This window comes from Poecile atricapillus, chromosome 2 (genome assembly GCF_030490865.1).
Source record: "Poecile atricapillus isolate bPoeAtr1 chromosome 2, bPoeAtr1.hap1, whole genome shotgun sequence".
Classification (NCBI taxonomy): Eukaryota; Metazoa; Chordata; class Aves; order Passeriformes; family Paridae; genus Poecile; species Poecile atricapillus.
The window spans coordinates 81,392,757-81,408,806 of record NC_081250.1 but is presented as its reverse complement, the minus strand read 5'-3'; the positions used below and the strand labels follow the sequence as shown (position 1 = coordinate 81,408,806).

Sequence of the window (16,050 nt, the reverse complement as noted above, 5' to 3'; positions counted from 1 at the left end):
AGGCAGATAAAATCTGAAAGCTTAATTAAAGCATATACAAGTTTTTTTACAAATCACAAGGTCAGTCTTACCTGAAATGATTTTACTTTTCTGTATTCAGCTGAATAATATTACTTCATTAATTAATAGGGACAGTACTGACTCTAAAGGTAGTTAATTTTAAACTGTATTAATGAAGACTATGAAAATCCACTCTAAATAAATCACAGCAGACTAAGGCAGCATCAGATCTCTATGGCCTGGGACAAAGGCTAATTTGGAATTAAAAGGGATAATATGACCTATATAATAAGGGGCCAAAAAAAGGACAAAAATAGATGCATATTTATATGTAGCTATGAAGCTTATGAATATTTTGATTATCTGCTTTAAAACATCTGGTTACCTACATCTTGCAGTGGAACTAAGTAAAGAGAAATGAAACATACCTGTATTAGAGAGAGATCTTCAAGCTTCAGTCTGAAGAGGTAGTTTCTAGGGTTAAAAAAATAGCAGATAAAAATTAATTATTACTAATGTTTAAGCAAGAAAACAAAATGTTACCACTGTTTAAATAAAAACATGATTAATGACTACAAACGCAGAAAAAAATTTAGGAGTGACAGTTATTCAGGACTTCGAATTCTTTCAGAGTCAGTCTATATATGCCTTTCGGATAAGGACTAAGCTAATTTCTAAAACAGATTTTCAGTCTGAAGGACTGGCTGAATGTGAATGTAGTAGGTATATGTACATCTGATTCATTGCTCCAGTTTTCCTTTAGAATCAATGGGAAGGAATACTCAGTGCTTTTGGCAGATTCATATCACCAGCATTGGATACCTACATCAGAATATATGGACAGGAAGATTGAAGCTCTGCATTTCTCCCCACAAAGAAGGGAACCTCATGAAATTAGCTCAGCCACATATATGTAAAGTTTGAAGCACACGATCCCAGTATGATGGTGAATCAGTACAAGTCCCTGAGTTTTCACAATTTTGAGAGAAGTCTTGCTCTATATGGTCTAATTTCTTTGAAGCCTAAGGTTTTTTTTTTCCCCACAGACAGCAGGAGCAAACAAACCAAGCAGTTTTCAAAAGCCTGTACATTTATTGCAAAAAGATTTCTCACTCGGCGTTTTCTGTACAGCAGCATCACTGCACCTACAGACCTTGGGAGGAGCCCAGGCAAACTACAAGTAAGACATATTCCTCCCCCACCACTGTTTTTTTTTCTTTCTTAGTTGTTATCACACTTCTTTTTCTTCTTTTCATTATTCATTTCTTTCTACTGCATCTTCACAGATATAACACCCCCAGTCCTCTTCTGTCTGTCTTTCACCTTATGTAAAAAATTCTGATTCTCCAATGCTACTAGAGTGATTGTTTTACAGATGAAAATAAAAAGGATTTTACAATAATAATATAAATTACTTCAATCTTAATTTATTAAGATTGAATCTTAATATATTAATAACAATCTTAATTTATTCATAACAAATATGTAACAGTAATTTATAAGATTTTTTAAAAATCAATTAAAGTAGCAAAAAAAAACCCGGATGATAAAGAGATGGGCAAATTTACACTTGAACTTTAAATATTTGCAATATTTATGAATTACCAGCAGTATTAGATCCATGTAGCTTAGAGGTGTGTAATCAAAATTAAAACTAGGCCAATTTTTTGAGATAAAAATTGCAATTCTTTCCAAAGAGGTATCAGGTATTGTTAATGGGCACAGATGGTCAGAACCTATAGTTTACATCTTTTTTTTTTTTTTTTTTTTTTAATGAGACAGCAGGGAAGGGGAAAAAACAAAAATAAATTGTGTTTAACTCAGAAACACAACCACCATGGCCATCATGGCTATCTTTATTTATGAACTCTCAGAAACAGCTATGAGTATTTATTTATTGGCCCTGGTATATATATGGTCTACTTAAATTGCGCTGTGCAGGAACCATATCACTAGTCTTTCCTAGGAGTAGTGCTAAAAAGTTTCTCAAAATGCAGGAGGCAGGTTATAAAGGGCAAGAATTCATATGAAAATAAAATAAGGACAGAATATTTTTTATTATACCGCTAAATCACCACAAAGAAATAGCTAAAATACTTGGGTTTGTGTCATGGGGAGACCTGAAGTGGATAAACAAAGAAAAGAGTACTTTGCAGAACAAAGTGTACACAAAACTTCACCAACAAGTTACATGCAAGTGGACTTGAAAGACTTTCATCAAAACACCAAGAAGCAATGCATTATAGTCTTTCTATAAAGTCTTCTACACTTCCTCTGTGAGGACAAAAAATACCTCCACTTCTGCACAATGTCTTGCCCAGAAGTATTCAGCAGGGAGCACAAATACTTGGTCTGCTCCTCATCTCGGTGCATTTAAGCTTCCATCACCCATCATTGTACTTCTTTCACTCCAGTATCAAAGAAACAAACTTCACTGCTGTAGCAAGACAAATTTTTTTTTTCTTCAGCATCTTCAGCAGATAGAAACTGCTTTCTTAACTCAGTGGTATCAGACTAACAAGAATGGCACATAAATGTCCCATATCACTCTACAAATAAATGCAGTCTCTGCTGCAGAATATGTGAGCAGTCTGGTCTCACACATTTAGTTTTCAGGAAGTAGTTAATACATATTTCATTTGCTATGTAAACTTTATCTTCAGATATCTGCTGTAAATTTATGCCTGATGAGGCCTTTTTAGGACAGATTATCAAATTAATAATGTCTTTTTATCATCTTTCAATCTGACATAATTTCAACCTATTAAAAAGTAAGCTATTGTCCCAAACTGTAAATATTCTAAACTAATAAATGCCAGCCTGAAGAAAAACAGACACTCAACAATTCTCTTATATTTTTCTTCCTAGAAAATTAGATTTTTATCCTATTCAGTAGAGCACAACACTTCTACACAATATATTCAGTGTGAAATTAGAAAAATTGACCCACTAAGTCTTAGGAAAACTAAAATGTCTACATTCACGTGAATGATCAAGAGGAAGAGCTAATTAGTATACATTTTTCAATTTCCTGTAGCTGACAATAACCAATTAAAATATTTCTAGCTTTGGAAAGCCAGAAGAAAGAAATTTAAACAAGAAAAGCTGTGCGCAAGAGACAATAAAAATACCTTAGTAACATAAACTGGAAAAATGGACAGCACAGATTGACTGTGACTACATAAATAATCCTGGGCTAAATCAAACTAGCACTCAGAGAGCAATAAGAGCTATTCCTACCTAGATGGCTCACTTCAGTAGAACTTGTAGGACTACGTTTAGTTTTACAAATCCAACAGTTTAACATTTTAAAGCATGTATTTCTAGCATGTGAGAACTCATTCAGAAAGCACATATATGAAAAAAATGTAAAAAACAAATTAAAGAAATTAGCATGACAGTAAAAAAAATCGCATATGGCATAAGAGTAAAAATAAACCCACAAATGTAGTATTAGTAAATCTGGCAGTCCAAAGAAAAAGTAATTCCCAATTTTCATGACATGCTCAGAGCCATTATGCTCCTCACAAGACAGGTGACAACATTTTTTCAAAGTGTTATTAAGATTATGCCTGGACTGCCATTTTTCAACCTCTGTTCAGCTTTATTCCAGAGCATTTATACTTTGAAGGCAACAAAGAATGAGAAAGAAAAATGAAATTACATTTCTGAAGCACAGGTATGACCTCTTCACACACAGCCCTGCCTCTTTTCCAAATATGGTGGCAATAAGCAAGAAAAAAAACAACTTTGGAACTAAAAAAAATACAACACTGGAACTAAATAGATTTGACACTGGCAGTAATTGGCAAATTTGTTTCTATTTCATGCTTAATGAATGAGGAAAGCAAATACGTTACATAAATCTGCAAACAGAAGGACACTTAATGAGAAGAAAACATAACACTGAGATAAACCAGCGTCCTTTACTCCTTCAGAGATACAGCATTCTGCTTTACATTCACAGCACTGAACAACTCTTCTAGCTCAGCTGTTATAATTGAAACCTATTAGTCAAGAGCCTGCTGAAACCCAAAGGTAAACACTTCCACTGGTATCAGTGGGAACTGAATGAAAGCACATATAAAACATGCTCCAGTCACCTCATTCACAACAATATATTTCAATCTACTGCAGCGAATACATTCAGTATGACTACAGCTAAAAGTATATAACTAATCTTCTGTATGTTCCTGAACAAGTCCAAGTAAAAAAACAACTGAAAATACATAAAGATTCAAAAGTACATCATGTTAGTAATCGTTGTCACCATTACATTTTACCCTTTTCTTTGTGAAACTGTAAGCTATAAAAGCTGAATAGAACAACAATAAATACTTCTGCATTAAACACAGACATGAATTAGAAGAACATTAGGATGGCACACACAGTTCAGGATAACATGGATTCAGGATTAAGCCTTCTTTAAAAATATGACAAAATATATATCATAATATTGCAGAAAATCTCCACAACCCATCCTAACCCGCATCGTGCATTTGCAATTGAAAGCCTGAATCAATAAATGGGGGTTGAATCAAACTCAGACACTCAAGGTATGACCAGATAAACTGCCAAATCTCCTGGAAATAAACTTAACAAAAGATTCCTTCCTGTTCACTTTCAAAAAACTAATTCACATAAAAGAAGAATATTTTATTCAATTCACTGGGAAAAAAAAAGGTAAGATTGAAAATGTAAAGTATAAACTCTGCAGGAGTCAACTATTAAGCAAAATTCCACAATTCCACAATTAAGATGGTAAAGTTCTGAGTGAAAGACAATTCTAGTTTTGCAGTATAGTAAAGTCAGCAAGTGAAAAGAAAATTTAAAAAAATGTTAAGGGCAAAAGGAGATAATCAATATAAATAGAACTATTATATACTAAATTTATTTGGTTAAATCATGAATCTATAGGAAAAATGTCTGAAAAGTCAAGGATGACACATTGGAAATAAAAGAAACCTAATCCAAGTGTTCTACCTGAAACATTTATGAAAATGGTCCAATTAAAATAACAAAAAACAGAATGGCCAAAAGTTATATTTATCTTCATTTTGCACGAAATGGAAGCCACAGCAAACGAGATTAATGAAATGAGAGGCTTACTGATAAATGCTAAAAATGTAAAAACAGCATATGCACAGAGATAAGTATTTCTGACTAGTAGGTCATGTTGATCCCTCCTAAAAATTACGAATAAATGATTTTTGTTGTTCTTATTGCTCTTTTTAAACAACTTCTAAAATTACAGGTTTTCTTGAGGAATGAAGACTAACCACATTTTACTAGCATTCAAGGTGGCAAAGGGAAGATTCACATAATCATGAGCTGACCAGTGAGACAATGAGCTTGTCAACCAGAATAAGAAAAAATACTGTGGGAGCCAATTATGGCAGAATTCAAATAAAAATTGAATTAATCCACTCAAGGGTCCTGTGAAATCTGATTTCCTTCTCTCATGCTTTCTCCTCTGGATTAGTAAACTTTACTTTGCTTCCCTGTGGCTCCTCATACAGCCTCAGCAATGCTGGAGATCCTAGAACACAGCACTCCTGCATAGATGTTCAGCAACAGCCAGATGTCACTTGTATGTATGTATTTCTTGCCATGGGCTTCTCCAGAAGAAGCAAAAAAGTATCAGGGGCCCCTGCAGCTCTGGGTTCACCTTCCTCCTGAAGTCATGCCATGTTATCTCTATTCTATTAACATCTTCCTCTGCTGGCCTTGATTTTTCACACACAGCACTCAAGTTCCTCCCAACTGGCAATGGCCTCACAATATTTGAAAACTGTCTGTCTCTGATGCATGCAGGTCAAGGATGTTTCTGAATATTGTTTTAGTCCAGATGAGTTTGAGAGGTTATTGAGTTATTTATTTAGTAAGCTGTTGGATATAACTTTATCCTGTTAAAAGTGAGTCCTGTATTTCATAAATGTGGCTAACCAAAACTTCAATTTTTTTTTTTTTTTTTTTGCTGCAACACATATATCAAAGTACATGCCCTCAGTTTTTATATTTTGGCAGGTATTACATATACTGTACAATATTCACTCACATTAAGAGCCATACAAATTCTGTGTGGCTTGTTGCCATTTCATTGTTAAATATATTAATCTTCTGTTTCTTTCAAGATTAATTTGAAATTAAATTTAAATCTTGCTGTTACATCTCCTCCAAAAAACTCCCCAGCAATGGAAATGGGCTTAAACCCAGAAATTTTAGACAGTACAAACTCTTTGTGGTCTCCTACTACAATAGTCAATTTGGGCACATAAAGTTTGCTTGAGTTGTTGGAGGTGGGGTGCAAGAAAGGTCAGGAGGAGAAAGTAGAGTTTAAATATCCAAAGTTTGGATTGTATTTATTTATTTATTTATTTTAATTTAAGAAAATAAACTGCAATGACAATGACAAAAGTTCCAATTATCCCTAATAAAGTAGTAGTTTCTCTTTTTTTTTCTTACTCTGAGTCAACTCCAGGGCCCCTGGTGATGATGCACCATGTCAGCTACTCTAATTAAAATGACAAGACATTAAATCAGCACAAGAAAAGAAAAGACTTTTGTGGAGTTAGTGAATTGACAAGCATCACTCTGCAACCAGATTATTACCAGCCTTGGTGCAAAGAAGGAGAAAACTGCAGTGGAACCAGGCATAAGCAAGAGGTATGAAACTTTAAAAAATATTCAGGAACCTGCTAGTAAGGTAGGAAAGACAAGCATTAGGGGGAAAAAGACCTCCCTCTTTCTGCAGAATAAATGATGGTTTCTCACAGATGTAGCACTAAACCATACATTAGACTAGATTAGCCCAGTTCAATCAGTGGAAGGACAGGCATTGATTACCCTGAGACAAGTGTTAAATGAGCAGTGATACCCAGATGGATGTTCAAAGAATAGAGCACCAACACCTTCTGTCTATATTCTCCCTGTATATGTAGCCCTCAGAGAACCTTGTTAACATGAAGCTCTCAGATTGTCCTGTTAGGAGCAGACAACAGCAAGAAGCAAACCTGTATCATTATTTATTCCTTTATTAGAGATTCTTAAACCACTGTTAATGAATCCATGTCGCTCTATTAGGAACGGCTGGGAAGAACGACACAGACTCTCTCGGGAGTCGATCAGGAGAATTTCTCTCAGTTTATTGCTTTAGATCTTTTTTATAGACCAATACGTGAAAAGTACAGAAAAGAAACTCTTACTGGCTAGTAAACTAACACATCACCATCATTGGTCATTGGGCTCACCACCCCTCGACTTTCTCTTGCAAGAAAACAAGGAACAGACAAACAGCACCTGCAAGGCTGTTTTCTGTCTCTGAGGATTGTTTTAATTTCTCCCCATGAATTCCCAGGCCACTTTCTCAGGCAAGACTGAGAAAGCTATGCGGCCTGCCATTTTCACAGGCACTATGCTGCCTGCTTCAGAGTTAGCATCCATAAATCCTTAATTTGCCTTTCTGTTATTATGGCAAGTAGTGGTAATGGCTCAAATTAATGTTACCAAACACACATCTAATTAAGTGAGAAGCCAAACTGTTCTTCATTAGTGAGATAAGGAGTGACTGAGGCAATAAGCCACATCAAAGCAAGTCATAATCCTTTAATTAACCTGCAGGAGAACATATAGGAGAAAGCCACCACTATTAGGATATTGAATGTAAAAAAAAATATAAATAAAAATCCACATTTTTATAAATAAAAATCCAATGAATCCAGGCTGCTACCAGTTCAAAATTTCAAGCACAGAAGGAATGGGAAAAGAGGATAACTTCATTTTCCCTTTAAAAATAGACATAATTGCTATTGCATGGTTTGGATAAAACCACTAAGAAAAGAAATAAAGTTAAAAGTCACAAAAAAATAAAAAATAAAAAAATTGCCCATAACTACTGGTTTTCAGACATGCTTTTTGTTGTCTCTCGTTTAGCCAAAATGAACAAACACTTTTAGCAATTTTTTATTTATGAAAACTAAAGCTGCTACATGTTATGTACATTGTCAGGAGATGAGGAGGCAAAAAAGGCAATGCACAATTTGCCTGGGTAATTCACAGACTGCTGTATCCTTCCCCTAATCTGGTCTTCTCCCCCTTCAAACCAACAAAGAAACAGATTGCAAAGCACTTTCACACATCAAAGAAGACAATGTTATTCTTGGAGAAATCCATGAACCTTTATGCCTACTGGTATTTCAAAATACAGAAATCACTATAAAATTTTATTATATGCTATATCAGTCCACCAAGTAACACACAGAGAAATATTTTATCCGAATATTTTATTAGAATTTATCAAAATAAGATAAACAAGCAGTCTTTTGTGGAGGAAAGCCAGTCCTACAACAGGCTTCCTCCCTGGAGATCTGTCCCCTAAGATAAGACAAAACTACTTAGTCATGGTGACTAAACTGTGGACCCCTTCATGCTTTGGGACCCCATGTTATCTCCCTGTAAGCTATTGATCATTTTACCCCAGTCTTAAACCATTGGTCCTCTTCCCAATTCTTCCCTTCCCTATAAAAACCCCAGCTTTTGCCCAGTTCAGGGGAAGTTCATCACAGTCTCCCTTCACTGAAGCCTGCTTTAAAGAACTCCAAGGTATGTTACATGACCTCCTGTCTCTCATCCACACATCGGCTGAGGTAATCCATGAGCAGAGCTGGTCTGATCTGAGCTGATCACAGAGCTGAAATCACTTTTAAAAGAGCTGGTCACCATCCAGGACCCCTATCTGGGATAGTCGGTGGCAGTGCTGGGGGTCGGACAGACCTCTAGACCAGCCAACAATAGTCTCTCATTTGCATGAGCTTACTGAGGAGCTAATGCCCTGTGAGTAATCCTTCGCTGGTGCCACTTAATTGTAAAAGTTAATTCTGCCCTGCCATATGGGTTGGCTTTTTTCTAAGGAAACAAGTTAATTCCCAAGAAGGTTTCATATTGCAATAGAACTCATTTATTTTTATCTGCCAGGTCACATACAATATTAAGAACATTTCCTGGGGCAAATTTTAAAGATACAGTCACATGTATCTTTACATGGATGTATCCATGTAAATCCATGGTTGCATGGATCGTGTGATTAATGTGAAAGCACATACTAGTGTTGGAGTGGTATCCTTTATAGATTGCTGCTGATAGCATAAGGAAACAAACAAGGCTACAAGATTCCAGCTGAATCAACTCAATACCTACAGGAGAACTGCATGTCTTGCAGAACAAAAAAAAAATTATCAACCAGTTATAACCTTCTCACAAGGAGTGGAAGACAAGCTGCAGAAGCTGAGGGCAGGGATAGGGGCCAGATACAATTGTAGACCATCTATTTTTGCACAGCAACAGAATGTCCACAGACATCAGAAAACCACCTTTATTTCCCAAACTGGACAAGGAAGACTAATCTTAGCAATATAGGATTAACTTCCCAGTTATTGCCTTCTATGGCTAATACTACAGAATAAAGTCCCTTGCATATTTTTAGAGATCACTATATTAAAATTATTTCTGTTCTTATTTTGTTTGCCTCAGAAAAATATGATAAAACTTGTTTCTTGACTAAATTACTCATGGCCAACTTAAAATATCTGGTTTTCTGTCAACACTGCTGTTCCATTTATACTGCTACATCCTTTTGTAGATCTGCATGTGGATGGATTTATGGGCAGATGCGGTGCACACACTCAGTTCTTGTTATCCTGCACTACAATTCCAACTGTCTTCTCATCTGCCTTTTAGCAGTCCTTCCTTACATTTCTAACTAATTTCATTAAACCTTGTTTATGTTTCAAGCATATAGAAACATACTAGTACACACTACCACAATTTAAAGTCTCCAAAAAACCCTGTGCAATGCTGTCTCAGTTTTGGAAGACAGGTGTCAGCTAGGGAGGACAGGAGCCTCCCTTGGAATGAAAATGTAAACCCCCTCCCTCTGAATTATTATAATTTCAAAATCAAGGGGTTCTCAGGCAGAGATAGTAATAACAGCTCTTTACTAGTATGGATAACAAGGGAAACAAACAACAATAACTACAGCATTAACAACAAAACAGAACTGGGGACCCTGTGACATCCTTCTTGGCTGAGACGGGAAAGGATGGAGGAGAGGCTTTGCTTCACAAACCTCCTCAGGCAGTCAGTCCTGATGCTCTTGCAGGATTCAATGGAACAGCCAGCTGGAATGGCAGGAATGAGTAGGAATCCTGAGCGGGTGGACTAAAGAGAGAGATGTATCAGCAGCTCTGCAGCAGTGGCTGGCACTGCCGCATGTCCCAGCACGACAGGGGTGCGAGACCCATGAACGAAGAAGTTAGAAGAAGCAGCAGCTCCATCTGGGTGATGGCGAATTCCCTTCTCTCAGCCGCAACAGCTCCCAGTGAATGTCCTGCTCTGAAGCTGAAGAAGCCAGCCAGTCCCTAGCTGCCCCCACCCTCTTTTTTTTTAATGCCTCCGTTCCCCCCTGGGCCCAGTTGAACTCTTTGTGTTTCTCAAGCACCCAACAAGTACCAGCAGTCCCAGATTTTCCCCGCCACGGACAGGTAAAAATACCATAGGTGAGCCAGAACAAAAGGAAGGACACCTAACCCCCAAAAAAAGAGATCAAAATTTCTCTCTCACTCTGGGAGACACCTTTTGGGGTATCATAGGATCATATCTGTCTTTCCACATGGCTGCATAACATCAGCAACTCCCAACAGGAATGCAGTCTGGTTCCCAATTGGGATCTTTACTACAATTTTCAATAAGACAAATCATATGTATCTTTAGAGGCTGTAGAACTTCATAAATGAAAAAGAGTCACCTGCCATGAATATCAATAACGGAAAAGGGATTTAAAAATTTCCAATAGCGTCCAACTTTCACAATAGTATTTTGTTTGATTTCTAAGACAGAGGAATTTGGTCATTAAATCCATTAAGCTGGAAAAAGTCAATTATGAACATAAGATGAGCCAGAACACATCTTCTGGCTGTGAAAAATCATTCCTCTAGTTTAGAATACCACCAGATTACTAAAGCAGAATCCTGAAGGTGCAAGGATGGTGTGGGCTGACCCTAGTTGAAGACCAGGTTCTCACCAAAACTGCTCTATCACTCCCTTCCTCAACTATGCAGGAAAAGAAAATATAACAGAAGGTGCATGAATTGCGATAAGGACAGGGAGAGATCACTCACTGATTATCTTCACAGGAAAAATATAAACAACTTATAGAAATTAACTAAATTTATTACCAATCAAGATCAGAGTAGAATAAGAGAAATAAAAGAAATCTTAAAAACACCTTCCCCCCATTACTTCCTCCTTTCCAGGCTAAACTTTATTCCTGACTTTTTACCTCCTCCTTGCCAGTGGTACAGGGGGACAAGGAAATGGGGGTTATGGTCAGCTCATCACACATTGTTTCTGCAATTATTCCATCTCAAGAAGAGTTCTTCCCCTGCTCCAGCATGGGTTCCCCTCCCATGGAAGACAGTGCTCCAGGGACTGCTCCAGAATGGATCTTTCCTACAGTCTTCAATTCTCCATGAAGTGCTCCAGAACGGATCACTTCAATAGGGTGCAGTCCCTCAGAAAGAGACTGCTGATTCCCCCACAGGGTCACATATCCTGCCAGCAAACCTGCTCCAGTGTGGGCTCCTCTCTCCATGGAGCCACAGGTCTTGCCAGGGTGAGCTTCCCACCTTCCCAGGGGTTGCAGCCTCCCTTGGGCATCCCCCTGCTCCAGTATGGGTCTTCTCCATGGGCTGCAGGTGGATCTCTGCATACCCATGGATTTCCATGGGCTGCAGGGACATAGCTGCTTCATCATGGTCTGCATCCCAAGCTGCAGGGGAATTTACACTCCAGTATCTGAAGTATCTCTGCGTTACCTTCTCCATTGACTTTGGTGTCTGAAAGGCTGTTTCTCTCACATATTTTCACTCCTTTCTTCTGTGGGCATAATTATTTGTGATCAATAACTTTTATACCTTCTTAAGTATGTTATCACAGAGGCATCACCATTGATGATGGGCTCAGCCTTGACCTGCAGCACATTTGTCTTGCTGCCAGCTGGCATTGGCTCTGCCAGACATGAGGGAAGCTCCCAGCAGCTTCTCACAGAAGCCACCCCTGCAGCCCCCTTCCATACCAGAGGCTTGCCATGCAAACACAGTACACCTGTTCTTGTGTGGATGCTGGACAAATAAATAATAATGAGAGTACTTCTCTTGGAAGTGTATAGAGTAATATAAGTTTTTTTGTACCTTCGTGATGTGCCCCATTGCCCATCCTCTACCAGTGACTGGGTAGGAAAGAGAAGTCCCTGCTAGAAGGCTACAAATTATCATTTTCACAATTGAACAGGAACTTTACACTGTTCAGATCTTACTGAAATCACATTACACATGGTTATTAGTTTTTCAGTGCTGAAGTATTAGTACAAGAAGACAATAATAAAGTGGAAATATTCTCAAAGAAATAACTACATATTGAAAGATACTTCATCAGAAAGAGAGAATTAACAGTGCATTCTCTTCACTGTCTTTACAAGAGCACCATTGTTGCTTAGGACAGAAAATGAATTCTTCAAATGTCTCTTTGAGTATGTGAATCCATAGATGTTCAAGGTAGATGTTCAAGAAACTTGTACTAAATTTTGTCTACAGGCCATAGCACAAGTATGATAATATTAATGGTCTGTTCAAATGGCACTCAGTCAAAGGTAACTGAAACCAGCACATTAAGGGGGAAAAAGATAACAATATGTCCAGTTGAGACTATGAAAGACTGCAAAAACCATTCCTGCAAGTGAGGAGAAAACTTGACATATTCACAGTGGATTCACAGGTCTACCTGCAGTGGGGACTACATCCAGAAGGTGCATAATCAGTAAGACTACACATGCAGTTTTGGGACTACAACACCCTGACAACTGGTTGCTAGTCTCTTAATCTAGGACCCCATGATGTACAACGACTCATGGGGCACAATGCCTAAAGAACAAAAAGATGTGTAGCCAAAAAGATGTACTGATATCAATAATACATACAATTAGAAAATACTGCTGTCAAGTTTAGTTATTCTAAAGGAATATCTCCATGGCCAAACACAAGAACACTGGAAAGGTTCACATTTAGAATGGAAATGCAGAATGAGGAAAGGGAAAATCAATACCTTCTATGAACAAATAACTATGCTGAATTGCGTAAAACAAAATTGCTGTTGTAATTGTAATAATCCTGAATATTTTTATTATTTTAATCAGAAAAAGAGATATAGAGCTCTGAAGCATCATTGACTTAAAAGAAAAAATAAATCTTCTGATGTATGGGATCTTTTGTAAAAAGCAGAATTAACAGCTGATTTTTTTTGTAGTCACTACTTATTGAACAAAATCATCCAAGGCTTATCCCATAGTGATTCAAAAAGCTTCATCAAAAACACTGGTTTAAATGAGATTATTTTCTGCTCAGATTTGGATTCCAGATTACCAGTATGGAGAATAAAATAAGATAGGAAAGAGGAAAAAGGTTTGGTTTTGTTGTTTGGTTGTTTTTTGGTTTTGTTTGAACAGCTGTTGGGATATTGTGGTGGTTTTTGGCAGTAGCGTGTTGCTAGAGGACACGAAGTATAAGAGCGAGGGTTCCGATAACACAAGCAGCCAGCCAGAGGTTTTTCATGAGGCAAAAAGTCTTTTTTTCAGAATTTTTCAACCCCTTTATATAAAGGGTTCTTCTTCTCTCCCTTGGGGCAAAAGGTCTTTATTAGCTCTCACTTCTCTCTCTCTCTCTCTTTAAGCCTTTCATGGGATCACAATTACTCCACCATCTACTTAGTTTCATCAAGAGATAATTTTTTCCATAGTTTGAATACTTCATTCTCCCCAATAATCTTTCATGAATTAAAGGAGTTTTTCAGAACATTATTGTCCATCTCCATGGCCTTACCAAAAGAATATTTCAGCTTATTAAAGCATGTCCTCATTCTCCTTCCATCTGAGGCTTGACTCCTTCCTTTACTGACCTTGATTTTTCATGTTCTCTCTTCACATATTGATCGCCTCTACTTTCCTCTCTCTGGAGAGGGGATTAAGTCTGCAGGTCTCATCTGTGTAGTGAAAAGGTTAAATCTGGCCTAAGCCATGCAGGTCTTCATGGTGTCAGACTCCAGGTGTCTCTCTCAGCTCGGCAGCTGCTGGAGAGAAGGCAGTTTTCGGCTTGGAGCCCTCTCTGTGGGCCATGGGGGCACATATTGGTGAGGTATCAGCTGTGGCCCTAGGTTGGGACAGGGATCACAGCAGAGCTCAGCCCGCCCTGGGCCGGGGGAAGCCCCACTGTCTCCATCCCCCACCTGAGAGCCACTGGAGTCTGGTTCAGCCCCCACTCCCCCCCACCCCAGACCACACAGGATGCAGGGGAGCAGGGCCAGATGCACCACAGCTCCAATACCTTCCAAAGCCAGAAACAAAGAGAGAAGATGTTCCCAGGCTTGGTTTTAAAAGGTAGTATTTTCAAAGGTGATCCCACTTTTCAGTGGTCCAAAATGCTGTCAGTTCTTAAAACTGGCTAGCTATTGGTCTGATCTCAAGCAGAGAAGGAACTCCCAGCAGCCTTTCTCAGAGGAATAACTTCTGTAGATGTTTCCACTTTTTATCCTAAATTTCAAATTACCACATATATCTGTACAGAGTGCACTGATCCAACACATTTCCATGGGTCTGGGGAGAGGCTCTTATAGTGACAGTCCTAACAGAGTAGCAGCAGTTGATAACCTCACACCTTACTACCTTGGGTAGCTTACAGAATTGAAAAATCAACATCAAGGCACAGAATACCCCACTTCATGTGGACCAAAGATATATAAATATATATACAAACACACATACCTACTTCCATACTCAGAAAGTTTTCCTCTGTAGATAAGCAACTTCCACTGGTCCATGGAAAGAAGTTTTCTTGCCATGCATTTTATGACTGCATTTTGAACCTCATTTTCAGCTAAGAAGCAAACTGGGAAACAGAAATATATAGAAATAGATTCCAATGCTAAACCTAACAGAAAAGTGAAGTGACTAGAACTTTGTTCATTCAAAAGTAAAATATATTCAGAAGGCCGATGTGAATAATAAGTTTAGATGGCTAATTTTTTTTTGGCCAACCAAGATGTTTTACTACACCTCATATGCTAAGAAGCAAGAAAAATAGTGCTCAAGGACTGTCAATTCTTCAGTGTTGACATCTAAGACAGTGTCACTGTTGATCACAGCTTGCAGAGTGCTCTCCTACTCTGCACACAATGTCACCAACTTTACCACTAATTCTGCAGTCTTTAACAGATCACTCCTGGCATTGCAGTGAATAATTATTAGAAACATCCCAACACAAAGAGACACATTGTATAGCCGAATTTGGGATCATCCTAAGCTCCATGCAATGGCAACTTTTGTCACATTGCCATATAGCACCTGCTTGTTCTACTGTATGCATACAAAGATTTTGTACTCCAGGACAGTCCTCCTAAAAATTAGCACAGTGTAAGATTATAAACCTTGATACCAGGCAGGCAGTCCATCTTGCAACTCCAGTCAGGGATAAGAGAAATAAACATACATAACATTGAGTTTAGTGGGTCTAGAAGGCAAGGGAGGCACACAAGAGCACACTGATATTGGAATTTGGCTAAATATTGCTTATCAACAAAGAACAAAATCCTGTCTGGTGCAGCACAAAAAAGAAAATAGATTGCTCACCTTGCTCCAGCAATAAGCTCTTTTTGTCCTGGGTCAAATGTTAACTGTGAGAAATCCACAGCATCTTCTCCTTTGAACACGTGTAGCCAAGGGGCAATTTCTAAAAACAATCAAGAAATATAACTTTTACTATAAATATTATAGGTGTAGTACATTAGGTAGCCACCATTAAATCTGCAGATATTTTGTGTGCCTCTGCAAGTTTTCTCCTTATGGTCCTCTAAGGAAACATAGGAGACTTTCACCACCATTCCATTTAATTTTATAATACAGGCCAGTACAACATATAGGGCAGCCACCTGATAGACACTTGAATCAAG

The 16,050-nt window shown here is 37.9% G+C and overlaps 1 protein-coding gene across 1 annotated transcript in view; it reads right to left on the bottom strand.

The window, feature by feature from the left end:
• Nucleotides 1-16,050, bottom strand: part of SEMA5A (semaphorin 5A) — a 412,149-nt gene that overhangs the window by 236,530 nt on the left and 159,569 nt on the right. Inside the window, exons 3-4 of the mRNA XM_058831651.1 lie at nt 15,731-15,830; nt 429-474 (exon numbers count right to left, since the gene is read on the bottom strand). Coding sequence (XP_058687634.1) covers nt 429-474; nt 15,731-15,830 — 146 coding nt within the window. The remainder of the gene's footprint in view (nt 1-428; nt 475-15,730; nt 15,831-16,050) is intronic.